Source organism: Neoarius graeffei, chromosome 8 (assembly GCF_027579695.1).
Source record: "Neoarius graeffei isolate fNeoGra1 chromosome 8, fNeoGra1.pri, whole genome shotgun sequence".
NCBI lineage: Eukaryota > Metazoa > Chordata > Actinopteri > Siluriformes > Ariidae > Neoarius > Neoarius graeffei.
Genome location: NC_083576.1, coordinates 79153017 through 79180641, shown reverse-complemented (window position 1 = coordinate 79180641; position 27625 = coordinate 79153017). Strand labels below are relative to the sequence as shown.

The window sequence follows — 27625 nt, the reverse complement described above, 5'->3', positions numbered from 1 at the left end:
TTTTTCATCTGTAGGGACAGGAAAGCTGGTCAGGATTGAAAGAAAGATGGATGGTACTAAATACAGGACAATTCTGGAGGAAAACCTGTTTGAGTCAGCCAGAGGTTTGAGACTGGGACGGAGGTTCACATTCCAGCAGACCCTAAACATACTGCTAAAGCTACACTGGAGTGGTTTAAAGGGAAATATTTAAATGTCTTGGAATTACCTAATCAAAGTCCAGACCTCAAATCTAATTGAGAATCTGTGGCATAACTTGAAGATTGCTGGACACCAACGTAACCCATCTAACTTGAAGGAGTTGGAGCAGTTTTGCCTTGAGAAATGGGCAAAAATCCCAGTGGCTAGATGTGCTAAGCTAATAGAGACATACTCCAAGAGAATTGCAGCAAAAGGTGGCTCTACAAAGTATTGACTTTGGTGAGGAGGGGGGTGAATACCTATGCACACTCCAGATTTCTGGTTTTTTTTTCATCTTAATTATTGTTTGTGTCACAACAAAACAACAAATTTCACCTTTAAAGTGGTAGGCGTGTTGTGTAAATCAAATGGTGCTAACCCCCCCAAAATCCATTTTAATTCCAGCTTGTAATGCGACAAAACAGGACAAACACCAAATACTTTTGCAAGACACTGTATTTTTTGTCTTATTATCTTAAAGGAGGTAAGCTGGTGAGAGAACAAGTGAAACAGGAACGAACTTGTACAAAAATAAGTTTAAAAAAAAGTTGTTGGCACGTTGCTGTGGAATAAGAAGAATAAAACACTTTGGAACATGCTGTTATAGTAAAATAAGCAATTTCAGGGTGGTAACAGTAACTCTGCTTCATGTCAGGTTATGCTGCTGATTATTTTTCTATAACGGCATACCCTGAAGTGTTGTGTTCCTTAATTGTATAATATTATATCAAATTACTACGATGAATTATTTAGCACAGTTTAACTAATAGGACAAGTGTGTAGTTACAAGAGCAAGGACTCCAAGTCTGGACCCACTGATGTGTCCTGGGAGATTAGAGGGTTAAAGCACATGATATTTAGGCTAGACCTAATCAGGATTAAGATGACAATTTAGCCCTTTCAGCACTGCAATGCTGTCTGCGTAAATGGGCAAATGGTGATTTACTGTGTGAAAAGTAAACTTTAATATCAACTGTAAAATGAAATGACTGATAATATTCTGTAAAGAAAGACAAGCTGTGTGTTTTAGTGTGTGACTGAAGTTGGTTGGTTAGATAGTAATACATATAGCTGCTGAAAAGGCAACTAAAACTAATCACAGACATCTTGTGTGGTTGTCTCTAAGTGTGTGTGTACTATTCTAAAATCGCTAGACACCACCTAACCAGTCTGGAAAGACCTCACACTCTGCACCTCTGTTTGTGTGTGTTTGTGTTTGTACTCGTGTCTGTGTATAAGAAATGTAGAGTTCTTTAGCAGGGATGCTCATTGCACATGCGGATCTCTCTCATGGGCCTGCATTTGCCTTTGCCTTTCTTCCTCACAGGCCTCACACGCTGCTGGACCCCCCCGCCGCAATGCTTGGTACAGTCCGTCCAGCTGGACCACGGGCCTAATTTGCAACCTGCTGGGAGAAACGAAATGTCCAGAAAAGTATTATTAATGTCATGTGGATTAAATATTGTGACAATATATGGTATAAATTGTGGCATAATTTATATATAATATGATGTTTGATAAGCAAGAGGCTCATTTCAGCATAAAATTGCTAGATTTATTCACAGTGTAAAGATCTAAATTCTGCTTCATCGCATCTTGCGCTTTGCTTTTTTTTTTGGTCTATTTTCTTTACTTCCTTCAAAGATGAGACTTTTTGTTTGTTTGTTTTGCATTTTCTATGCTTGTTTATTTAATTTTGGAAGCATAAAGGTGCAGTCATGGATTTTAATCCAATACCCTTTTTGTCAAATTCAGCAAATGTCTCCTCACAGTCCACTCACTGTCCTTTCTGTGTGTGTGCTGGAAAAAAAAAAAATCGGGTGTTCATGCACAGCCCTCTGTAAATGGGAAGCAAACAAAGTTGCTCGGACTGAGCCACACAACACTATTCCAGCCAGTGTCCAACAATGGGGTGGGGCATTTGTGCCTGTGCAAAGGACGGGGGAAAGGGAGGGAGAAGATGAGGGAAATTGGACAGTGGGAGCAAGAGGAACAGTGATCCACACTCTATACCAGTTGGTGGTGGAAATGCACCAATTTGTTCTTTGCTAACTGCCAATAAACCTCAAAGAGAAGAAAGAACTGAGGGCCATTTACCAGGGCAACAAGCATCGTAAGCAGTGGGTGTGTGACGAAGCAAAAAAACAAACAAACAAGCAAAAAAAAAAAAAAATCCCCAAAACCCTAGCTGGCTGGCTCTTCCTTCCATCCTACTTTCCAGTGGCTGCTCCCTGGACCATAAACTGGACTACATCTGACTCCAGAAGTCTACTCAGTGTTTTAGAGACTGCTGCATCTTTGTTTTCAAGGAGACATGGCTCAGTGCCAGAGTTCAGGGCACTGCCATTCAGTTAGAAGGGCTCGCCTTGTTTTGTGCTGACAGAAATACATCTGCGGTAAGGCTCACGGTGGTTGTTGAGTTTACCTCAACACAGAATGGTACAAGAACTCTGTGCTCGTTTCTCGTTACTGCTTCTCATTTTACTCATACTAGAACTGTGTATTTTTTATGCCATGTTTACTAATTATTGTACAGTTTTGCTTGTTTCACGTATTCATTTCTCTTGTTTCGTTTCACTGTGTACTGCACCAGCTGTATATGGTTGAAATGACAGTAAAGCGATTTGACTTGACTCAATCATGGTATTTATTTGTACAGTGTTTGAGAAGGGTTTTATAGCCATATAGACCTATAAACACGAATTTACTAGCACGGTGTGGTTATATGGATTGAGGCATAATTCAAAATGCTATGCTAGGTAATGTTACCTTCCTTTTTAGTTTAGCTACAAACCGATAGTCTTTTTCTTCAGTCACTGTATTTTTGTAAAAACAATCTAAACAACTATTCCTAGTTTTTATTTTATTTGGATGATGTGTTTGTGTGCTTGCATGTCATTCGTTTGATGACATTCATCCATCCATCCATCCATCCATCCATTATCTGCAGCTGCTTATCCTGTCCTACAGGGTCGCAGGCAAGCTGGAGCCTATCCCAGCTGACTACGGGCGAAAGGCGGGGTACACCCTGGACAAGTCGCCAGGTCATCACAGGGCTGACACATAGAGACAAACAACCATTCACACTCACATTCACACCTACGGTCAATTTAGAGTCACCAGTTAACCTAACCTGCATGTCTTTGGACTGTGGGGGAAACCGGACCACCCCGAGGAAACCCACGCAGGCATGGGGAGAACATGCAAACTCCACACAGAAAGGCTCTTGTTGGCCACTGGGCTTGAATTCAGGACCTTCTTGCTGTGAGGCAACAGCGCTAACCACTACACCACCATGCCACCTTGTTTGATGACATTTTATATTAATTTGTTTTTCTTCAATGATGAGAAAGACATTCACTTGGATTCTGCCATATTTTTCTCTTTTGGTTAGCTCGGCCAGTTGTTAGTTTCCTTGCCTTGGTAATGCAAGTGGGGCAGCGCTTCTGAAGGAACACTGGAGGGAGGTGTGAATTTGTCCTGGCTGTTGAGTCTGAATATCAACAATCTTTCTCCAGAATCGATGACTCCCCCTTTAAGTTTACTTAAGTTTATCAGTGGTCGCTTTTAAGGTTTTGTGCTACTGACAGGAAGGTTATGAGTTCAAATCCCAGGTATACCAGAAACAGGAATCTGATCAATCAATCAGTCAATCAATTAGTCTATCTATATTTTATGTCATTTAAAGAAAGATGATTTGATTTCTGCTGATTATAATGAATAACTTTGGAACTATCCATCCATCATCTGTAGCCACTTATCCTGTCTTACAGGGTCGCAGGCAAGCTGGAGCCTATCCCAGCTGACTATGGGAGAGAGGCGGGGTACACCCTGGACAAGTCACCAGGTCATCACAGGGCTGACACATAGAGACAAACAACCATTCACACCTATGGTCAATTTAGAGCCACCAATTAGCCTAACCTGCATGTCTTTGGACTGTGGGGGAAACCAGACCACCCAGAGGAAACCCATTCAGACAGCATGCAAACTCCACACAGAAAGGCCCTCGTCGGCCGCTGGGCTCGAACCCAGGACCTTCTTGCAGTGAGGCAACAGTGCTAACCACTACACCACCATGCTGCCCACTTTGGAGCTAATTGACAAATTATATTTAATTAACGAAAAAACTGCTCATTGTTTTGTACTTTTTAAAATTGTTTACTTATTATTATTATTTTTCTTGTGTGCTGCTTTAAGGAAACCATTTTGAACAGCAATATGAACCAGCAGAAGTTAAATGTCAGACCTGGTATCTCCTCGTTTGCCCAGGTAGACTCCCGGCCCGCTTTAGCTCTCCGCCGCTCTGTGGCATCTTGCTTGGCTTTTTTGCGGTCGCTGGCCCGTGGGCCCCGTGTGCACTTCCTGATCTTACACCGCTTCCTCTGCACAGTTTCAGGACACGGGACTCCGCCAAACTGAGGCTCTAACTTTATCATGCGGGTGCGGATCATGTGACCCTTCCCACAGGACTTATTACACTCGGACCACTCGGTCCACTCGGACAGCATACAGTCCACAGCTGGAGGAGAGCGGGAGAGAGGAAGACAACAAGACATACATATGAAAGTGGTAACACACTAATTGTGTTGTCCATGTTGAAGTGATCATGTTTTAATCACTGCAGCCTGCACAGTAAGGGGGAAAACTGCCGTAATATTCTGTAAGAGGATCACATGGTCCAAAATGGGCCTCATTAACCATTGAGATCAAATGTGTGTGTTTTTTTTTTTTTCTTAATAACTTTTCTATTTTTCAAGATATTTACATGGAAACTGTCAGGCACGTAGATGGTTATGTACTGAATACAAAGTTTGAATAGGCAGATACAGAAAAACATATTTTAATTCTGTAAAAAAAAAAAAGTATGTTTAGCCGTTCTTGAGATATTACAAATCAAAGATTGAAGAAACGGCTTAATTTTTAGAAAACTGCCGTAATATTCTGTAAGAGGATCACATGGTCCAAAATGGGCCTCATTAACCATTGAGATCAAATGTGTGTGTGTGTTTTTTTTTTTTTCTTAATAACTTTTCTATTTTTCAAGATATTTACATGGAAACTGTCAGGCACGTAGATGGTTATGTACTGAATACAAAGTTTGAAAATTTAGTAAAAGCCAATTATAAAAAGTAGTATTTAATGAGCATTAATTATGCTAATTAGGCAAAAAAAAATCATGGTTATCATGCAAAGGATGGGAATTTAGGCTGAAAATGCTGGAGAATTCCTTTAAAAAGGTTTGTTGGGAATGATGTATAGACCCCTTCGCATGTTTGTAAACAAACCGACCGTTGTCAGGATGCGCGCGCAGCCTGGACCCAGAAACAATGGCGCTGTCCATAGACCGGCATTATGAGCTGTCAGATTATGCCAAACAATTGTCGTTACAAGATCGAGAATGCTACATAAATAAGTTAACTCTAACAAGTGGACATCGCCTACCGGATCCGCATTTAATAAAAGAGTGGACGGACGATGTTAGTAAGTTCCCTGGTATACAATGGCCAGATATATACTTGTACCTTATTGACAAGACTTCAGTGTACACCCACGAAAAACTTCGTGCCTACAAGTCTTTAGACGCATATGATTATGTTATGTGCGGGCATGTACAACTTGATTAACAATGGGACATTCATATTCATTTTGTTTTAATCAAATTATGCCAGTGATGTGATGGCAATGTGGCTTTAGCTACAACAGCAAATACCAACACTAAACAGCAATTTGCAGGAGGTAATGGCATGAAAGGAATGATAGTGTAAAGAGTGCAGCTAAGAGAAATCAGAGCTGCGTAAAAAGCGAGAGGCAGAGACCAGAAATGAAACTGAACGGGGCGGGAGCTAGGTTAGAGCAGTCAACGTAAGTTGGCATTTAGAGCGAGGGCACACAATTTTACCTTTCCATCCTCGCTTTAAAATTGTGATTTTTGGCATACACAAATAATGATGGCACAAAATCTGGACTGCTTGAGTCAAGCGAGAGCTCTCCTACAAACAAAATTGCATGCAAAGCTAAGTTAACATGCTAACAATATTCATTACATTGTGTAACTATGACCCAGCTAATCAGACAAACGTTACCAAAGTATTTTGCTACATCAATAAACGAAGACTAGAAAGAATAAAAAAGAAAGATTTAATAAATAGCCTGATCTTACCTGTGATGAAGTGGGCGCTGCAAACCCGCGCATTTTTGATAGTGCTTTCATCCCAGTCTACACGTTTGATGGCTTGTAGCCATAGACGTCGGTGATTTTTTTTGGAATGGGTGAGATCCTGCTGGAATTCTGAACATTTTAACCCCATCACTGCTACGATTCTGACACCCGAAAACACAACAACTAGGCATTTCTGAGTCTTTTTTGGGTCCAGGCTGCGCGCGCAATTTCCGCTTACGTATGAATGACGTTTACTGCGAAGGGGTCTATATTTTGTGTGTTTTTGCGTGTGAAGGTGTGTGTGTGTGTGTGTGTGTGTGTTACTCACGGCACTCAGGCATCATGCACTTCTCTACTTGCTCCAGCTGTTCTGTACACTGGCCGGGCAGCGCTGGGGTCTTCAACATGCGCCGCCGTATGTGCATTCCCACCCCACACGACACGCTGCAGGGACCCCAGTCAGTCCACTCTGATACCATACAGGACAAGACATCTACATGTACACGTACACACACACACACACACAACGAATATGTCACAAACTGTATCCCCTTTGTATATATTCTCTTCTCCTGACCTTCACCGTGGTGTTTGGCTAATTTCTGTTGAACAGTCTGAGGTCATTTTGTTTGATGTGCAATAGCAATTGCATACACAAGCAAAAAAAAAAACAAAGGCCAAAGCTAATAAAGACACCAGCGAGAAAATAACAAATCAATAAAACATTACAGACCTGAAACAATACAGTTACTCACTGTCAGGTTTTTAAATCAGAAGCCCTGAAGTGATTCTGGCTCACAGAGAGATAGTTAATAATTTGCTGGACTGCAGGATGGGTTAGACACACAGTATTGGTGTTTAGTTTGTGGTGAAAGTGATTGATGTTTCTAGAGAACGCAACAAGAGGTTCTCTCATAAACATAGTTATAACCATTCATTTTCACATGCAGGACTCAAGAAAGCTATCTAGATAGCAAACCTCTCTGAGCAATTCTGCACCCTGGGCAAAATTTATTTCCCTTCTTATTCTTCCCAACCCAAGTTCTTTCACTGTCCTTTAGAAGACCTTTTTGAACACTGATCTGTTTTTCTGAGTTTGTCAAATCATTAACTGTACCATGAAAAAATAACTGAAATATCATTTACGTCAGGGGGAAAACATCATAACAATGGTGTGTTGTTAAAGGAAAATAATCAATAAGCACATCCTAAAAGTGTTTTATTCCTCAATTTATCACCAATTACATTTTTTTTTAAATGATTAAAGAATGGCATATTATAAGATGCCATTCTTTAATCATTTTATATATATATATATACATATATGGGTCCATCTCAGAAACTGGTCTCTCATTTGGGACATTACGGTCAAAAAATAAATTTTCTAATTTTACTATTTTTTTGCATTTACCTAACACTTAATGTTTCTTTTGTCATGTTTAATAAGAATAAAGATAGTATCTTGCTTTATCTGGCCTCCACTGTGGAATTTTTTTTTATTACAATTCAAATGATTTTGTAAAATTGATTTACATATAAAATAACTACATCATGAAGAATTAAAGCCCCTCCTTCACAGATGAGTGAAAATATTGAATAAATTTCCTCTTTTTGATTGCTTGGGTTAAAAATGCCAAGTTATGATGACTGAATTGATCATTCACTTAAATATGAATAATATGATACATTTTGGGTATTTGATATGGCGAAATAGGACACAATGGAAAAATCAAGAACACACCGGAAAGATGAGAATAACGGCGGTGGTAAAAGAACAGCGACTGTACCGGCTGAAGTTCACGTGGGTCTCTGCTGCGGCGCGAGAGCAACGGGACATCACTACCGCACGGGACGGAGCGCGAGGCGGGGACGGGGCAAAATGACTGGCCATAGATTCTATCAAAAGTTCGATCTAAATTGACCATGGTTGCAAAATATTGGCCAAAAATACGCAAACACTACAAAATATGAAAGTAAGATGAAAAAGAAACATTCTATTGCCTTATACTGCAAGACTAAAACAAAATAAAACTGTCAAAACTCACCTTTTCAGTGATAACGTCCGAACAGATCACCCGCGTAACAGAAAGACCGCAAATGGAAGCGCGATCAACTTCTAACTGCTGGAGTGGAAAATTCCATTCTACACATGCAAATTGTTAATGTGTGTCCTTCCCCGCACACAAATAACACGCTACAGTAAAAAATAGACCACAACTCATTTTATAGCTCAGAAATTCATACAAGACCAGCTACCATCGTTACATATTCTGTAAGAAACACATTCTATACCTAACTTTCAGCTTTTGTTTTAAAAAACAAAATTGCAGAATTATAACTAAATTTTTATATGGCATAGTGATTTTAAGTTACTACTTTTGGTGATGTAGTGACCTTGACCCTGAGGCTTTCTGTTTAGATCAAAACACACGATCGTATTGGTTTTGGGTATGCGGAAAATGGAGTTACAACGGTGATCGAATATTTTGCATGATGTTTTATTACGGTTATGATTATTCTGTGAGCGCACCAATCCTTAGGTGTATAAAGTTACAACTTAAAATACAATTAGTGATAACTGTAGACTTTTCAGTGGACTACAACCTTTTTAAGGGAATGCGATGTAGTCGACCATTTATCATGTCCCAGATCAAGCCACCATTTTTCCACAAATTTGCAGAATTTTTGCCAAATTCTGAATATTCACATCAAAGATTTAGTTTTATCTGTATTATTTCTTTCATCATTTTATTTAAAATTAAAACCAATATCATTCAAAACCGTATAGTTTATTGACTGTGAGTATATTTAGTGGAGTACCCCCACAGTACCCAGTTTCTGAGACAGACCCATATCTATCTATCTATCTATCTATCTATCTATCTATCTATCTATCTATCTATGTATACACATACGTACAGTGGTGCTTGAAAGTTTGTGAACCCTTTAGAATTTTCTAGATTTCTGCATAAATATGACCTAAAACATCATCAGATTTTCACACAAGTCCTAAAAGTAGATAAAGAGAACCCAGTTAAACAAATGAGACAAAAATATTATACTTGGTCATTTATTTATGGAGGAAAATGATCCAATATTACATATCTGTGAGTGGCAAAAGAATGTGAGCTTCCAGGATTAGCAGTTAAATTGAAGATTAAATTAGAGTCAGGTGTTTTCAATCAATGAGATTGTCCAATCAATCAATCCCACTCAGGTGAGAGTGGGCACCCTGTTTTATTTAAAGAACAGGGATCTAGCAAAGTCTGATCTTCACATGTTTGTGGAAGTGTATCATGGCATGAACAAAGGAGATTTCTGAGGACCTCAGAAAAAGTGTTGTTGATGCTCATCAGGCTGGAAAAGGTTACAAAACCATCTCTAAAGTGTTTGGACTCCACCAATCCACAGTCAGACAGATTGTGTACAAATGGAAGAAATTCAAGACCATTGTTACCCTCCCCAGGAGTGGTTGACCAACAAAGATCACTCCAAGAGCAATGCGTGTAATAGTCGGCGAGGTCGCAAAGGACCCCAGGGTAACATCTAAGCAACTGAAGGCCTTTCTCACATTGGTTAATGTTAACGTTCATGAGTCTACCATCAGGAGAACACCGAACAACAATGGTGTGCATGGCAGGGTTGCAAGTAGAAAGCCACTGCTCTCCAAAAAGAACATTGCTGCTCATCTGCAGTTTGCTAAAGATGACGTGGACAAGCCAGAAGGCTATTGGAAAAATGTTTTGTGGATGGATGAGACCAAAATAGAACTTTTTGGTTTAAATGAGAAGCGTTATGTTTGGAGAAAGGAAAACACTGCATTCCAGCATAAGAACCTTATCCCATCTGTGAAACATGGTGGTGGTAGTATCATGGTTTGGGCCTGTTTTGCTGCATCTGGGCCAGGATGGCTTGCCATCATTGATGGAACAATGAATTCTGATTTATACCAGCAAATTCTAAAAGAAAACATCAGGACATCTGTCCATGAACTGAATCTCAAGAGAAGGTGGGTCATGCAGCAAGAGAATGACCCTAAGCACACAAGTCGTTCTACCAAAGAATGGTTAAAGAAGAATAAAGTGAATGTTTTGGAATGGCCAAGTCAAATTACTGACCTTGATCAAATGGAAATGCTGTGGAAGGACCTGAAGCGAGCAGTTCATGTGAGGAAACCCACCAACATCCCAGAGTTGAAGCTGTTCTGTACGGAGGAATGGGCTAAAATTCCTCCAAGCCGGTGTGCAGGACTGATCAACAGTTACTGGAAACGTTTAGTTGCAGTTATTGCTGCACAAGGGGGTCACACCAGATACTGAAAGCAAAGGTTCACATACTTTTGCCACTCACAGATATGTAATATTGGATCATTTTCCTCAATAAATAAATGACCAAGTATAATATTTTTTGTCTCATTTGTTTAACTGGGTTCTCTTTATCTACTTTTAGGACTTGTGTGAAAATCTGATGATGCTTTAGGTCATATTTATGCAGAAATATAGAAAATTCTAAAGGGTTCACAAACTTTCAAGCAGCACTGTATATATATATAAGTCAATGTCCCTCTCATGCCAGAATCTGGTCTTCCCAGGCAGTCTCCTGTCCCAGTATTAACCAAATCTTTAAGGCGTATGGGTGCAGCGCCAATCTCCATTTCCATAGCCCTCAGCCTCTTGCCTATACAGCTAGGGTTCCAGTGGGGGGCTGGTCCTCTGGTAACCATAAGAGTTTGACTTCCCCACTCACATCTGTATTGCAGCGTGCCTTGCCAGACAGTAGTAGGTTCTAGTTTTATGATGGTCTTTGGTATGACCCGACCACAAATAGAACTCATGATCTCCCGGTCAACAGGCAGACACGCAAACCACTAGGCCAACTCGTAGTCAAATTATGTTATAGCAGCTATACACAGTCCTTCCCTCACCAGCCTTGTTTTTCTGATTAATGAAAATAAATGTGCAGCTTGTCATGTTTATGTCCTGAAAAACCTTCCCATGTTTTCCACTCAAAGAACTGAAACTGGAAAGACAGTTAAATAAACGTCTTCTTACTGAAATCTTTATAAAGCAATGTCTTTTTAAAACAAGATCAACCGTGAGCTACTGCTCACTTACGTATTCCCCCGCTCTCGCTTTTTTCAGAATGCGAGCAATCGAAGGAATTTCGATTATTATGAATGCTGACTTCAAGAAGTAATTAACCTTGAAACAAGTAAGTAAAGAGCAGTGTTCTCCCCAGGGATTTCAAATAGCATCTTGGTAAACTGCCATTTTGAAATAGCGTTTTGCTTTTTGAAATCGCGTCAAAATCCACCCGACATGTTTCGTAAATACATTCAGTCGGTAAACAGGAAGTCGATGTGCGACAGACCTGAAAACGGTATATACGGTATAGAACCCCAAGCTGAAGTTTGGCACCAAGTGGCTATGATTTGTGATTGCTGAGAAAAAGGGTCTTTCGGACAGACGGAGATATCGACGGACAGACAGAGGTAAACCAGTATAAAAAATGTTTTCCATAGTTCAGTCATATGCTACTTAAAAATTCTGTTTTGTCTTCAATTATGAAGAGTGTCCAAGAGACAAATGTCATGAATTGTTACTAGAGAATGATAGAAACTATAAAATTAATGTGAAAGCATTAATATAAACCTGTGATTTGATGTACAGTACTGTGCAAAAGTCTTAGGCCCCCCTGTATATTTTTTTTTCATACAAAATTCGTTATAGATTTCGATTTTATGACTTCTCCATTATCGAGTCAAAACATTACAAAAACATTTTAGAGTTCCAAACATTCATTGTCCGGCACAAAATTAAATGTTACAGAAAAAAAAAATGTATCTGAGCAACATATTACTATTCCATAAGAGAGCACTTTTCAGATTAAAAAAAGAAAACATAATGAAGGTTACTGGGTTTTGGGGCAAAATGAAGACGCGAGTGTGACAGTCGAAGTACCCAGAAGAACTGTGGCTGGTTCTGGAAGATGCCCAGTAAAACCTACAGCTCATTTCCTTATCAAACTGCACTCACTGGACCTGAGACTACTATTTTTTATTTTATTTTATTTTATTTTATTTTTTTAAAGCAAAGGGTCGTCTCACACCAAATATTGACTTTGTTTCATTTATGATGGCTTACTGATTACTGTTTATAGTATTTTTTTAATGTTGAAACATTTTATTTCATTATTTTTAAACCATTTTTGGTCTCCAGCATTTCTTTATATGTGCCTAAGACTTTTGCACCGTACTGTACATTCAGAGCTGTCAGAGATGTTATAGTATATAAAACAACACCTTTTGACTGATCAGAATTGTGAATTCATCATTCAACACAACCTATCAGCTACACTCTTTCCCCAAGTCTTCCGAATTGAGTAGCTGGAAATTAATACATAACAATTCCATATTAATATTAATTCCATATTAATTCCCCATACTAATGGCCTAATGATTAGAGAAGCAGTTTTGGGACCAAAAGGTCATTGGTTTGACTTCCTGGACCAGGAGGACTGGCTGAAGTGCCCTTGAGCAAAGCATCTAACCCCCAACTGCACCCTGGGTATGTTATATGTCACTCTGGATAAGAGCGTCTGCTAAATGTCATGAATGATTGTAATGCAATTCAGTATTTCTTGACCTGCCGAATAACGCTGCAACTTCATTTATCTCCCTAAACAAAACACTGCTGCACTGCTGTTCAATTTTACATCAAATTGCTTGTGATGATTTGCTTCATAATTTCTGAATAGAAAAAAAAAAATCAGAACGGTCTCAAACACAAAAGCAAAATAACAGTTACTATTACAAATCAAGAAAGACATCATTAAATATAGAGCCTCTCGGTTTCCTCTGAAGCAAAATCAATACAAGAAATGAAAAAAAGGAAGTGTTTATAAAGTGTCGGGTTTGGATCGCTTCATCTTGAAGGTTGATCTGGAGTTTAATCTGCTATCTATTATACATGGAATGCTTATTAAAGAAGGTTCACTCACTAACCATGCAAATAAGAACAACTGTGCAACAGTGTAAGGTATAAAAAAATAGCCTCAACGAGGCTGTAGCTCAGACCGGCCACTGTTGTTGTATGTGAGTTTGAAATCCGATAAATCCTGTAGCGATTTTTGTGAAATTGCATTTGACCCCTGTGTAGCCACATCCATGGCAGATGGCGCCACCTGGTGAACAACTCTCGTTGGAATAATATGCCTTTAGAGTCTTCTGGGTGAGTTTCAGTGAAAACGTCCTAGCAGTTTATGAACAGCAGAGTTTGGTGTGCCGAGTCACCCAGAATTTTCAAACGACCATAAAATGTTCAATATGACAGGTGGCGCCACCATCTTGACAACTTTTATACATACCAACCTGGGGAACATTCCATGAGTTTGATCAAAATCTGATCACTCCTGTAGGAGGAGTAACAATTTTAATGAAATTGCACGTAGCCTCATCCATGGCAAGTGGCACCACCTGGTGAACAATTCTTGTTGGAATACATCTTTAGAGTTTTCTGGGTGAGTTTCAGTGAAAATGTCCCAGCAGTTTACGAAGAGTAGCGTTTAATATGATGAGTCATCCAAAAATTTCAGACACCCATAAAATCGTATATACGACAGGTGGCGCCACCACATTGACAACTTTTATGTACGCCCACCTGGGGAATACTGTGTGCGAGTTTGATCGAAATCCAATCAGTCCTGTAGAAAGAGTAGTGATTTTTGTAAATTGTGGATGGATGACAATGATGGACGGGCGATGCATGATTGCATAAGCTCATCTGGCCTGGCTTACGGCTGGATGAGCTCATCATGTAGATACAGAACAAGAGCTTCTGTTAATTTTCACATCAAATATCAGAATGTAGAAAAATGTTGGTCCCAGACGAGCCAAAGAGCAGAATGGCCAGACTGCTTCAAGACAGGAAAGCTAGAGTAGCTCAACTAAGTACAACCGTGGTGAGCAGAAAAGCATCTCAAAATGCAAAAGCACACCATGTTTAACCTTGAGGTGGATGGGCTACAACAGAAAACGATCACATCAGGTTCAACTCCTGTCAAAGATTCACCAATTAACCACCCTGAAGATGGGTTATTTGATCATATGATCTTTCTCCCAAGTGTCAGTTATGTCATAATTTGTAAAGGTTAGTTCTGCTATACTGGAGCGACGAAGGTCACCAAGTCCCTGTCTGATCTTTTGACCAGAACATCAAGGACGTAACCTCATCTGCCTCATCTGGGCTGCCATCAGAAACAACCATGACTCCCAAAACATCAAACAGAACTGAAATGTGACAGTGTGAGAGAGGACCAACCTCCACGACAAATTGTTTACAACAGGAAACTCAAGAAAGGACTAATTTTGTTCCCCAAGGGAAGATCAACCCAAAATATCAATCAGAACTGAATTTGCATGATAAATGAGAGAGGAGATACAATTCTGGTCAGAAGAAAAATTGCTAAATTGACCTAATTTGTGAGCAAAAAATTGACAATACAATGACCAAGGTTTGTGCAGAAAGTCTAGGTCTTTCAAATAAAACAATCGGAACTGAAATCCATTGAGAACTGAGGGAGGGAGGAGACACGATTTAACTGAAAATAAACAAAGTTGTAAACAAATTGTTTGCAACAAGAAAATCAACAAACTGACCAAGTTTTGTTCCTCAAGGGAAGATCTACCCAAAACATTGATCAGAACTGAAATCTGGTGAGAACTGCAAGAGGAGATACAATTCTAGTGAAAAGTCCGAAAACTTGTTAAGGTGACCTAATTAGCAGTTCGTTCGCAAAAAATTGACAATACAGCAACCAAGTTTTGTACAGAAGGACTAGTTCTTTCAAACAAAACAATAAGGGGTGGGTTTCCCAAAAGCTTCTTAATGCTAAGAGCATCTTAACTAGGAGAGAGTGTTCATGGTGATGCTCGCTCTACCATTTAACGATGATCTTTGTGCTACGATGCTTTTGGGAAACCCACCCCAGAACTGAAATCCAGTGAGGACTGATGGAGGAGATATGATTTAACTGAAAAACAGGAAAATCAACAAACAACCAAGCTTTGTTCCTCGAGGGAAGATCTACCCAAAACATCAATCAGAACTGGAATTGGATGAGAAACGAGAGAGGAGATACAATTCTAGTGAGAGGCCTGAAAAATTTGTTAATTTGGCCTAATTACGAACTCGTTAGCAAAAAAAATGTGACAAAACAACGACCGAGTTTTGTGCAGAGTGATGACTCCTTTCAAACAAAACAATGGGAATGGAAATCCATGGAGAATTGACGGAGGAGATACGATTTAACTGAACTGTGGATGACGGACGGATGACAGACGCCACGCCATGGCAACAGCTCATTGGCCTTATGGACAGATGAATGAAAAAGTGAAGTGCATTAAAAACAGATTGAAACAGTCTCTAAAATGTAATTAAAGTTCTATTCAGACAGTGTTAGTGTCATCGGGAGGTGTCTGTAATAGTGTGGTGGTGGCTAGTGATGGGAGTAGTGTGGGTGTAGATGGGGTGGGGTGGTAGTGTGGGCGGGGCAGACACACCATACGATTCAGTCTATATCAATATCGACATAAAACCCAATGCCCGAGCCTCCCCCCAAATCCCCTGCCCCAAAATCTCCTTACACCCCCTCCAACCCCCAAACACATAACCCACCCTGAGGCGGTTGCCTGTGTTTGTCCAGTGCCGTCTCTAGACATCGCTCAGTTTAAACAGACACATTTAATGACAAACATTACAATTCAGGACGTCTATGAATTCAAGGGCATCTCCGCACTCACGTCAGTTAAAGAGACAAGTGTTGGGTTTTTTTAGCGCAGCAACATGGTTGAGTGTCTTTTAGATAAAGCATATGTTGAGATAAGCAAGAAGGAGTGACACTTTGCTGAGCGAAGATTAAAACAGATGGGAAACAACAAGGCATTTATACAGCCAAATAATATAAAAGAGCTTTTCACACTGAAGGCAACAATCGCTTGTCCCCCATTCGTTTTAAATGAGAGGCAGACAGAGGAGCGAGAGTGCTCTAGCAAGAGTTGGATAGCAAGCTTAGTCAGAAAAAGGGCAAAAAAAAGCATATAGTGTGGTTAATTTTCTTATATTTTAAGGAAACTCTTCCCTGAACTGCATTAAATATGTTTATGAGATATTTATGATGTGGGTCGGGATTCTGGGGTTAATTTGTTAGTGATACTCACTGCACTCAGGCATCATACACTTCTCCACCTCCTCCAGCTCGGCTCGGCACTCAGAGCCATCAGATGCGGGCATTTTCATCATCCTCGCCCTCTTTTTCATCCCCACGCCGCAGCTCACACTGCATGGCTCCCAGTCGGCCCACTCGGTTACGATACAGCTACTGGGGGCTAGTACATGCAACACACACACACACACAGAGGAACACCAAGGACACAATATATGGGCAATTGTTCTCTCTCATATATTATTTCCAGTGATATGAAGTACAAAATGTAAATACAAACATCCAGTAAAAGTATAAAGCCATGTCATGTTACAGCCATGTTATTATGTACAGCTCCATCATACAGTGGTGCTTGAAAGTTTGTGAACCCTTTAGAATTGTCTATATTTCTGCATAAATATGACCTAAAACATCATCAGATTTTCACACAAGTCCTAAAAGTAGATCAAGAGAACCCAGTTAAACAAATTAGACAAAAATATTATACTTGGTCATTTATTTATTGAGGAAAATGATCCAATATTACATATCTGTGAGTGGCAAAAGTATGTGAACCTCTAGGATTAGCAGTTAATTTGAAGGTGAAATTAGAGTCAGGTGTTTTCAATCAATGGGATGACAATCAGGTGTGAGTGGGCACCCTGTTTTATTTAAAGAACAGGGATCTAGCAAAGTCTGATCTTCACAACACATGTTTGTGGAAGTGTATCATGGCATGAACAAAGGAGATTTCTGAGAACCTCAGAAAAAGCGTTGTTGATGCTCATCAGGCTGGAAAAGGTTACAAAACCATCTCTAAAGAGTTTGGACTCCGCCAAACCTCAGTCAGACAGATTGTGTACAAATAGAGGAAATTCAAGACCATTGTTACCCTCCCCAGGAGTGGTTGACCAACAAAGATCACTCCAAGAACAAGGAGTGTAATAGTCGGCGAGGTCACAAAGGACCCCAGGGTAACTTCTAAGCAACTGAAGGCCTCCCTCACATTGGCTAATGTTAATGTTCATGAGTCCACCATCAGGAGAACACTGAACAACAATGGTGTGCATGGCAGGGTTGCAAGGAGAAAGCCACTGCTCTCCAAAAAGAACATTGCTGCTTGTCTGCAGTTTGCTAAAGATCACATGGACAAGCCAGAAGGCTATTGGAAAAATGTTTTGTGGATGGATGAGACCAAAATAGAACTTTTTGGTTTCAATGAGAAGCATTATGTTTGGAGAAAGGAAAACACTGCATTCCAGCATAAGAACCTTATCCCATCTGTGAAACATGGTGGTGGTAGTATCATGGTTTGGGCCTGTTTTGCTGCATCTGGGCCAGGACAGCTTGCCATCATTGATGGAACAATGAATTCTGAATTATACCAACGAATTCTAAAGGAAAATGTCAGGACATCTGTCCATGAACTGAATCTCAAGAAAAGGTGGGTCATGCAGCAAGACAACGACCCTAAGCACACAAGTCGTTCTACCAAAGAATGGTTAAAGAAGAATAAAGTGAATGTTTTGGAATGGCCAAGTCAAAGTCCTGACCTTAATCCAATCGAAATGTTGTGGAAGGACCTGAAGCGAGCAGTTCATGTGAGGAAACCCACCAACATCCCAGAGTTGAAGCTGTTCTGTACGGAGGAATGGGCTAAAATTCCTCCAAGCCGGTGTGCAGGACTGATCAACAGTTACTGGAAATGTTTAGTTGCAGTTATTGCTGCACAAGGGGGTCACACCAGATACTGAAAGCAAAGGTTCACATACTTTTGCCACTCACAGGTATGTAATATTGGATAATTTTCCTCAATAAATAAATTACCAAGAATAATATTTTTGTCTCATTAGTTTAACTGGGTTCTCTTTATCTACTTTTAGGACTTGTGTGAAAATCTGATGATGTTTTAGGTCATATTTATGCAGAAATATAGAAAATTCTAAAGGATTCACAAACTTTCAAGCACCACTATAAATATCAGTATTACTGATTTCTGCACTGTTGTTGTGTTTCTCCTGATTACAGGTTTCAGTTGTATAGGATGGAGTGAGGGATGTGTGTAGGAAGAGCAATCATTAATCAGAGCCTGAGGAAAGAAACTGCTCAGGTGATGTTAAGTTTCAGGTTCTTGGAGACTTGTGAGAATTTTTTGTTACTTTATGTTTGTTATTTTATGATGAGAAAATTGTTGGAACCAGTGGCGGCTGGTAGTCTTTCAAACAGGGGAGGCTGGTCGGTTACGATATTCCCAGATTTTAAAAGAAAAAAGAAAAAACACATCAATTTTGCCCATACTCTTGCCTCTGATCTGGCTGATTGTTGGCAGGGTCACAAACTGTGAAATAACAGGTTCTTTTGGCCCATTAGCCTACTGTCCAATATACATGATGGTGGTGTTGGGGGGTATATTTTAACATTTTATATTTTAAAATTGTGGCATGTTGTTTAAAAATTGATCATTATTGAAAGCAGCTCTTTGTCAGGAACCTCAGCAGTAACAGCAGAGTGTTCTGGAATAGGCACAAGCACTGACCTTGGGGAGCCAAACATAGAGCTGGGTGCCACACATTTCATTCAATGACACTTTCCCTATATTTTACTTATTTTGACTGAGAAATGTTTTATTGACAATTTTGATAACCCTTCACATTTAATCCAGGTCTGTAGTGTGAAATGTTCTCGGCTGTGTTTTTGTTTAAAAATGTTTTCCAAATTGTAGCTGTGTTTAATTCATATCCAGAAAAACATATATTCCAATATAATATACTCAGCATAAACATTTTAAATAGATTCTATATTTTTGGTCCATCCATGACATATTACTAAAGTAGCCTATTTACTGTTGTTGATGTGGGTCACTTGCTGTTAGCCAATTCACTTTCTCGTACCAGGAGAGCTGAAAGGAACGAGTATTATTCCCTACCTTTTCACCAAGTCAATTTGAGGCGTTGGTCTACCCTGCTCTTTAATTTTAATTTTTTCCTTGAAAGGAAGACTGGCAAATGGCTTCGCCAAAATTAAATCAACAATGCTTGGCAACAATGCCTAGCCCCCTCAAGTTCAAGTTCAGTCACTCAAATAAACGACATTTCTGGAACTAAGATAGCAAACTTGACAACACTATATTTACACTTTATTTACAATGAAAATATATACAAACTAAAAAAGCTGGTAGAAACCGTATGTAATGAATGAAATCGAAATGTAAGCTGATCTCTTACAATACACCACAGCACTTGCGAATCCGCATGGGACTGAACTGAAATTCACCGCTGCCTGTCTATATTTGAAACGAGCTGTCAATCAAAGAAAATATCCGGCCGCTTTCACCAATCACCAGTCTCCTCGCGGAAACTGCCATGTCCCTCCCACTGTGAGGCTGGGAGTCCGTGGGTGGGCGTTTTCGCAGTATTTGTCCAATAACCGTCTTGCATTTGATATTGAAAAGCGCATAGCTCCCAAATGCCACTGAAGTCCACTGAGGCTGGGAGTCCGTGGGACTCCGTGGGCGGGCGTTTTCGCAGTATTTGTCCAATAATCGTCTTGCATTTTGATATTGAAAAGCGCATAGCTCCCAAATGCCATTGAAGTGCACTGAGGCTGGGCTGCATCGCGCTGTCACGAGGGGGAAAAACTCACGCACACATTAGGTGAACTGGGGAAAGTTATAACAGAATGATTTCGCACTGTAGTTGGGTTGAGCACATATATTTCTATGATTCTGGATCTGAAATAGCAATGTTATAAGGTCGGCTATAACATAAGCCTAGCGCAATTCATCCTACACGATGTTCGTCATTTTAAGAGGAGGCTGAGCCTCCCTCTTTGTCTTAGAGCAATCGCCCGTGACCCATAGAGTACCTATTTTTTTCACAATATCTTCCTTCATATTTAAAAAATATCTTCCTTCATAATTAAAAAATTCGTAAGTGAGGACACATGTAATTGGGATAGATGGCTCGAACCCTTGCTCTTTGCAGTGCGAGAGGTCCCCCAAGCCTCCACGGGGTTCTCCCCGTTTGAATTGTTATATGGGCGTAAGCCGCGCGGCATCCTAGATGTACTGCGCGAAAATTGGGAGGAGGGACCTTCACCAAGTAAAAATGAAATTCAATATGTTATTGACCTGCGCGCAAAACTCCACACACTCACGCACCTAACTCAGGAGAATTTGCGGCAGGCCCAAGAACGACAGACCCGCCTGTATGACAAGGGTACGCGCCTTAGGGAGTTTGCACCGGGAGAGAAAGTACTCGTACTGTTGCCCACATCGAGCTCCAAATTAGTCGCCAAGTGGCAAGGACCCTTTGAGGTCACATGGAGAGTCGGGGACGTTGACTATGAGGTGAGGCGAACGGATAGGGGTGGGGCGCTACAGATTTACCACCTCAACCTGCTCAAACTCTGGAACGAGGAGGTCCCCGTGGCGTTGGTGTCAGTGGTTCCGGAGAAGGCGGAGCTGGGGCCGGAGGTGCAAAAGGGAACATTGGCATCATGTACTTCTCCGGTCCCCTGTGGAGACCACCTCTCCCCGACCCAACTCGCAGAGGTTGCCCAGTTGCAGACCGAGTTTTCGGACGTGTTCTCGCCCCTGCCCGGCCGCACCAACCTCATAGAGCACCACATTGAGACGCCCCCGGGGGTGGTAGTGCGTAGCCGCCCTTACAGGTTACCCGAGCACAAGAAAAAAGTGGTTCGGGAAGAACTCGAGGCCATGCTCGAAATGGGCATCGTCGAGGAGTCCCACGGTGACTGGAGCAGCCCGGTGGTCTTGGTACCCAAGGTCGACGGGTCGGTCCGGTTCTGTGTCGACTATAGAAAAGTCAACGCGGTGTCTAAATTCGATGCGTACCCAATGCCTCGTATTGATGAGTTGCTCGATCGGCTAGGCACGGCTCGTTTTTACTCGACACTGGATTTAACAAAGGGTTATTGGCAGATCCCCTTGAATCCAGTATCCCGGGAAAAGACGGCCTTTTCCACACCGTTCGGCTTACACCAATTCGTCACACTTCCTTTTGGGCTGTTTGGGGCGCCCGCTACGTTTCAGCGGCTGATGGACAGGGTCCTCCGCCCCCATGCTGTCCCGTGCTGTACATCAGCAGAAAGCTGTCGGTACGCGAGGGGTGCTACAGCACGATAGAAAAGGAGTGCCTCGTGATCAAGTGGGCAGTCCTCGCCCTCCGCTACTACCTGCTGGGGCGCCCTTTCACCCTCTGTTCGGACCACGCGCCCCTCCAGTGGCTCCACCGCATGAAGGATGCCAACGCGCAGATCACCCGTTGGTATCTGGCACTCCAACCCTTTAATTTCAAGGTGATCCACAGGCCGGGGGCGCAGATGGTTGTGGCGGACTTTCTCTCCCGTCAAGGGGGGCGGGAGCCGGCTGCAGGCCGGACGGCTGCCCGGCCTGAGTCGGGCGGTGGGGGTATGTGGCAGCAGGGGCATGGTCAAGCGCCGGCCTGTGACAGGAGGGCGGAGTCAGGGAAGGTAAGTGGCAGAATCACTACACCTGTCGTTAATTAATGTTTGTGTGTCTTCCCAGTGACCGCGCCCTATTTAAGGAGAGAGAGCGAGAGCAGAGGGAGCTCTCTTCACACCTAGACGGCTGATGGGTGTGCGTGTGTCTGTGTGTGTGAGAATACAGAGATACGCTGAAAAGCTGAATAAAGCGAGTTTTGTGAACTCAGTTCTGTCCTGCCGTCCTTCTATGCTCCACCCACTTACACGAACTGTCACACTCGCACACATTAGGCGAACTGGGGAAAGTTATAACGGAATGATTTCGCACTGTAGTTGGGTTGAGCACATATATTTCTATGATTCTGGATCTGAAATAGCAATGTTATAAGGTCGGCTATAACATAAGCCTAGCGCAATTCATCCTACACGATGTTCGTCATTTTAAGAGGAGGCTGAGCCTCCCTCTTTGTCTTAGAGCAATCGCCCGTGACCCATAGAGTACCTATTTTTTTCGCAATATCTTCCTTCATATTCATCATAAGTGCTACCGGGAGAGGTTTGTTTTGCCTGGCAACACTTGTTTGTTTATTTATTTATGAAAAAAAAAATTATTTCAATTTTGATTCTTGCAACACATTTCAGAAGTTTTGGACAGTAAGGCATTTACGGTACCACTTTGTAATGTTGCCATTCCTTCTCACAACACTTAAAAGATGTTTAGGGACTGAGGACACCAAGTGATGAAGTGTTTCAGGTCTTATTTTGTCCTGCAAACAGGGCTTAAGGTGTGTAACAGTATGGGGTCATCATTGTCATATTTTTCATTACAAAATTCTCCACACATTCTCTACTAGGGAGAGACAGGAAAGAGGACAGACACCCTCTTCTTCCACAGCCCTGCCTTTGTAATGTATGCAGAATGTGGTTTTGCATTGTCTTGTTGAAATCTCCCTGGAAAAGATGTCATCTTGAAGGCAGCACACGTTGCTCCAAAGTGTCAATGTACTTTTCTGTATTAATGCTCCATCACAGAAGTGTAAATGACCTTTGCTAAGGGCACTGACACAACCATGACAGACCCTGGCTTTTAGACTTGTTACTGGTAACAGTCTGGATGGTCCTTTATGTCTTTGGTTTGGAGCACATGGTGTCCATTTCTGACAAAAAAGACCTGGAATACTGATTCGTCTGACCACAATACACATTTCCACTGTGTGATGGTCCATCCCAGATGCCTCCGAGCCCAGAGAAGTCAACAACACTTCTGGACACAGTTAACACAAGGCTTCCTTTTTGCACAGTAAAGTTTTAACTGGTGTTTGTAACTCTGTATTGTAGCTTAACAAAGGTTTGCCAAAGTAATCCCGAGCCCATGTGGTTCTGTCAGCTACAGATGAATAACGGTTCTTGATGCAGTGCCATCTGAGGGATCGGAGATTACGGGGTTCAGCTAAGGCTTGTGCTCTTTGCCCTTTACACACTGAAATTCCTCCAGCTTCCTTGAATCATTTAATGATATTATGCACTGTAAAGGGTGAAATATCCAAATCCTTTCCTATCTTTCTTTGAGGAACACTGTTTTTAAACATTTCAGTAATTTTCTCATGCATTTGTTGACAAACTGGAGCTCCTTGGCCCATCTTTGCTCCTCAAAGTCTAGGCCTTTCCTGGATACTGACTTTGTACCAAATCATGATTATAGTCATCTGTTGACATCACCTGTTTCAAATCATAACATTATTTAATTGTTTTACCTCATTACTAGCCTTAAATTTTCTAAAAGGCCTGAAACGCAGGAATGGATGTCTCATCTCATCTCATTATCTCTAGCCGCTTTATCCTTCTACAGGGTCGCAGGCAAGCTGGAGCCTATCCCAGCTGACTACGGGCGAAAGGCGGGGTACACCCTGGACAAGTCGCCAGGTCATCACAGGGCTGACACATAGACACAGACAACCATTCACACTCACATTCACACCTACGGTCAATTTAGAGTCACCAGTTAACCTAACCTGCATGTCTTTGGACTGTGGGGGAAACCGGAGCACCCGGAGGAAACCCACGCGGACACGGGGAGAACATGCAAACTCCACACAGAAAGGCCCTCGCTGGCCCCGGGGCTCGAACCCAGGACCTTCTTGCTGTGAGGCGACAGTGCTAACCACTACACCACCGTGCCGCCCAGGAACGGATGTATATTAACAAATTAAATGAAGTAGACCAACAAAACATGAAATATCTTAGGTTCATACTGCTACAATGAAATACAAGTCAAAGTACTGTAAATTTAGAAATCACTGCTTTCTTTTTTTATTTGCATTTTCCACACCGTCCCCAACTTTTCCTGATTTTGGGGTTGTACAAAAAAAAATCTAGTTTATAGTGCATCTGTTTTGAAAGACAGTGGGTAGAAAGTAGCAGCTTTTTTTTTTTCTTTTCAGTGTTCTAAATTTAGAAGTGAAACAAACACTTCAAAATTCTACTTCAGTTTATATTTAATCAAACTTTACTTCACACACACACACATACACATCCTGACTCACAGCAGTCGTCGTTGACAACACACTTCTCCGTTTCCTCTGTGGGCTCTCTGCAGCTCGAGCCATCTTCCGGAAACACTTTAATGTAGCGCTCTCTGGATCTCATGCCCATCCCGCATGTCGCGCTGCATGGAGACCAGATGATCCACTCGGACAGCATGCACGGAGATGCCTCTGCACACATGATTGATTACAGCTCTGTAAAGGTCACAAGGTCTTGTACACACCCACAAGAAAGCCTGAGGCAAAACTTGTCTATCAGAAAAGATAAAGGAGAAATGACTAATTCATAATGCACAAAACATGCACTGAAAAACCAAAAAACAGGGACTGTCTGACAGCGTGCCACTGTAGGATTATTAGGCACATGGATAAATCTTCTGCCTAATGATGCGCAATGCATATACATGAGATTTACCCCACATACAGACATACAGAATACAACACATACTGTGGACAGAAACTGTTCAAACATTTTGTAGATTTTCTCGACACTCGTCCATACTCCCAGCATGTTTACTGTGATTAATCCACACAACAAAGCAATGTACATTACCATTTTCACATTAGCCTCATCGTTATACACCTATTGTTAGTCTTTTTAGGGTAGACATAGTATTCAAGCAACTACAAGAAGATTTAGAATGCACAGTGGTACACTAGTGTTAGATTAGTGCTAGTAAAAGCAGAAATTAGTGTTATTATAACAGTGAAAAAATCTATGCTGAAAGGGAATTGAGTTTAATTTGAGTATTTATTAAACACTGCAATATAATGGCTTATTTATAGGGTTAATTTACAGATAGATAAATATTATAGCAAAGACTTGGCTCTAATAGGCAACACTAATGGGACAAATACTAAACTAGACTGTCAGGAATTATATTAACATATTTTCAAGTCCTAGCGTCCATCAAGTCAAAGTCCTTCTCATACCAGAATCTGGTCTTCCTATGCAGTCTCCTGTTCCAGTACTAACCAACTCTTTGAGGCGTATGGGTGCGGTGCCGATCTCCATTTTGATAGCCCTTGGTGTCTCACCTATTGCTGGATTTCAGTCACGTGACTTTTCTTAGCGGTTTTACCAAAAGTGAAATAGCTGGTGGTCTAAACGGCTGCCGTAGTGCAAACAACTAGCGATAACTTATCAGAGTATGCTCGTAATCTAGAAGCCACTGCTGGCTTTAGATATATTCAGAAGATTGCTATGTGCAATGGAATCGACCCCTACAGTCTGGGAAAGAAGGATTTGTCATACGATCTCAAAAACTACCCTTCAGTCGAGTTCCCCAACATCTCGAAATATCTGGTGTTGCAGACATCCTTCTACACCGCAAAACAGATGAAAGCGTGGAAGAGTATGGAGGCTTACAACTTTTTTGTATGTGGCTGGGTAAAGGACCTCGCTATCAAGTCGCTGCCCAATGAATCCTGTATTGTTTTTACCTGTGTAAGTATGTTTTTTTTTTAAAGCGTTTCGTTAGCATCTTTACAATGAAGTGTTGCAAGTTGAAGTGTAAAAAAACAACAGTTGGCTTGATTCTCACTTGTGTTGGCTCTTATCGCTCAGGTAAATCATTCACAAAGATCATCAGAAACCCCTTTAAAGACCTGGATCTTAGTTAAACAAGACAGAGAAGTGATCACGGCACATTGTAACTGTATGGCTGGGGAAGAATTTTGTCACGACCTTCATGCATATGGACTTTGTGAGGAGTAAACAAAGAAACAGCTGGGGACTTTAGTGCTTCATGACTAAAAAAAGTAACATAAAATAATGACACACAGCAAGAAAGTACTTAGAAAACACTAAGGACATAGCTGAGAGGGAGATACAAACCTTTCATGCCGTGATCACTGCAAACTCGAGCATGCTTCGACTCGGCTCCCTTTGATTTCAGCTAGAGGTTCCAAACCCACCTTTCTCGATGTCTTTTTGTGAAATCTTGTGTTCGTTCACCCTTTTTTATTAGTTCCTGGAGAACCCTGAAGAAACTTTTATCAGTTTCACGGTTTGATCGATTCAAACAACCTAAAACAACTCAAGCGTTAGGCATTTTTCATGTGAGCAATGCACCTTCTTCATACAAACGCTTTGTCAACTGAGCTTTGGTAGACCACCAGCGAAAGTTTTGAATAACTAATGAGGCAGATGTGACGCCACATGAAACCCAGCAATACAACTAGGGTTACGGGGGGGCTGGTCCTCTGGTAACTGCAAGAGTTTGACTTCTCCACCTGCATCTGTATTGCAGCATGCCTTGCCAGACGATAGCAGGTACCATTTTTGTGATGGTCTTTGGTATGACCTGACCGCGAGTAGAACTAGCGATCTCCCAGTCAAGAGAGGCGGACACACTAAGCACTAGGCCAACTCGTGTCCTAGCATTCATGGTAGATGTAATTGATTAGCATTTCCCACTTTCTTTCTCCTCAAGCACAGACACTCAAAATCTTAGCACTGAGAAAGTATAATGCATAAGTAAAAACTGCATTACAGCAACTTTTCAGCTTTACAGGTGAAAAAAATAAACCAGCACATAAACCACCTCCTACCTTTTCTATTTCCTTCTTTACCTCACTCTTCTTCAACCCATGAAGTGGAAAACCCACTCATGTTATCTCCATGCAGGCTTTCCCAATTAGCCCCAAAGCAGAAGCTTGTAAATAGATTTCTCACCAGACAGAATGAATGAACTTTGGTCAATTCTCAATAGATTCCCCCATAGCACATCCTCATGGGACTGATTGGCAAGCCGCGTTAATGAAGCACAACTAAGCGAATCATTAATAAGAGATGTAAATTAATAATGCCTTGCTGAGGGGGGACTCCAGCAGCAGTCACCGTGCCCCAGTGCAGGTCAAGCCCATCATGAATCAATGCGACCAGCTAACGGACCATTAAATAAAAACAAAGAAGCACAACTTGCAGCATTAATCAATAGAGAGTTTCAGAGGGAAAACTAAAGGCTGCAATGACTGGAACGCAGAGGAGGGTTGAAACAATGAGGACAAATCGCTGAGTTGAAGGACAGATAGAGTTAAAGATAAATGCAGCAAGAATATAAAAAATGGT

The 27625-nt window shown here is 41.3% G+C and overlaps 1 protein-coding gene across 2 annotated transcripts in view; it reads right to left on the bottom strand.

Annotated features, from left to right (window-relative positions):
- Positions 1-567: 567 nt before the first annotated feature.
- spon1b (spondin 1b) overlaps positions 568-27625 on the bottom strand; it is a 298589-nt gene continuing 271531 nt past the window's right edge. Inside the window, exons 12-16 of one of the 2 annotated variants that reach the window (XM_060927069.1) lie at positions 24553-24723; positions 16560-16727; positions 6672-6836; positions 4430-4702; positions 568-1588 (exon numbers count right to left, since the gene is read on the bottom strand). In XM_060927069.1, the coding sequence (XP_060783052.1) occupies positions 1434-1588; positions 4430-4702; positions 6672-6836; positions 16560-16727; positions 24553-24723 (932 nt within the window). In that variant the 3' untranslated portion in view covers positions 568-1433. The remainder of the gene's footprint in view (positions 1589-4429; positions 4703-6671; positions 6837-16559; positions 16728-24552; positions 24724-27625) is intronic. The other variant, XM_060927070.1, reaches the window with a different exon arrangement.